This window comes from Pundamilia nyererei, unplaced genomic scaffold (genome assembly GCF_000239375.1).
Source record: "Pundamilia nyererei isolate P.nyererei 1_Seehausen unplaced genomic scaffold, PunNye1.0 scaffold00098, whole genome shotgun sequence".
In the NCBI taxonomy this organism is placed as follows: Eukaryota; Metazoa; Chordata; class Actinopteri; order Cichliformes; family Cichlidae; genus Pundamilia; species Pundamilia nyererei.
The window spans coordinates 517,325-518,631 of record NW_005187499.1 but is presented as its reverse complement, the minus strand read 5'-3'; the positions used below and the strand labels follow the sequence as shown (position 1 = coordinate 518,631).

Genomic DNA, 1,307 nt, shown 5'->3' with positions numbered 1-1,307 from the left:
TCATCATCGTCATCAGGATCGATTTCATCTGACAGAACATCCTCGAGCCAGTCCTCCAGCTCATCTGCAGAGGGCAGGTCCTCACCGTCATCCATGTCCAGCCACACGCTGTCAGCCTGGGGGCAAAAAACCAACAGTAACTGCTCTGTTGTGGATTCTCTGAAAAGGTGAACGTTCAGGGTACCTTTAAAGACACGATGAGCCTAAACTTGAATGAACCATGGCCATATGCCTCCCTTATTTCTGTCAAGTGTAAGCTGTTACATTAGTGGATGTGGCTGGGCGTGGTTTGTGGTGCGGCTGCAGGGGAGGCTGACACACCAGAGCTCCATCAGTTCATCACGCCTCCTCTGCATGACAAGTGCCGAGACCTGAGGGTGGGGTTGCTGTGTGTGACACAACTGAAAAGCTGTGGCCGTGTGCAAAAAGAACCACCAACCTAATAAAAAGTGTACTGAGTGAACTATGTGGTCAGGTCTAACATTGGTGTGCCACAGTGGACACTAACAATAAAAATGACCGTTGTAATCCATGTAAGCCAAAATCCCAGCTTCATACTGCTCCAAACCCTCAGTTTCAGACATTTCTTTCTAGTCTTGGCTCTGTGTGATGTCAAAGAGAGCTTATTTGGTTATCTGAGACAGATACCACTGACTCTGACCACAACCCCTCCCACTGGCTCTCAGGTCTTTCTCTTTGCGAGAGCCAAACAAAGCAAGCTTAAGTTGGTGGCCTTAATGCCAAGTGCAGCTTATTTGATACGTGAGTTTTTGAAAATTTTTGAGACTTCTTCATCATCATTGTAATTTTCTCCCACAAAACGTTAATAAACATTATAAAGCAATAAGTTGATACATTTTTTTAATGTCAAAAGGTTTAATAAATACTAACTTTTTCAAAAATGAAACTAAAATAGCTTGTATCAGATACACCATTAACTGAGAAAGTAAAGTGTATCTGACATAAGGATGATCTAGAGTCTAAGGTTACGTCCACACGTACACGGGTATTTTTAAAAACTGAGATTTTCTGTTTTCGTTTTAAAAAATAATCCCGTCCACAAGTAAATGCAGAAATGAAGGAAAGCAACAGGTGGCGATATATTCCTAACCGTGTAGAAATGTTGGCCAATCAGAAGTCTAGAAGCCTCGGTGGGAAATAGTAAACAACGCTGGGGTATAGAAGCAGAACCGAGTCGTTTGTGTGGAGGGACAGTAACTGTGTGTGTATATGTAAGCATTTAAACACTGCAGAGAGTAGAATTAACAGTAACAGTATTGTAGAAATTCATTTCACCGAAACAATAA

At 42.2% G+C, this 1,307-nt stretch overlaps 1 protein-coding gene across 1 annotated transcript in view; it reads right to left on the bottom strand.

Moving 5' to 3' along the window:
* casq1a (calsequestrin 1a) overlaps positions 1 to 1,307 on the bottom strand; it is an 11,397-nt gene that overhangs the window by 913 nt on the left and 9,177 nt on the right. The window contains exon 9 of the mRNA XM_013912686.1: positions 3 to 203. Coding sequence (XP_013768140.1) covers positions 3 to 203 — 201 coding nt within the window. The remainder of the gene's footprint in view (positions 1 to 2; positions 204 to 1,307) is intronic.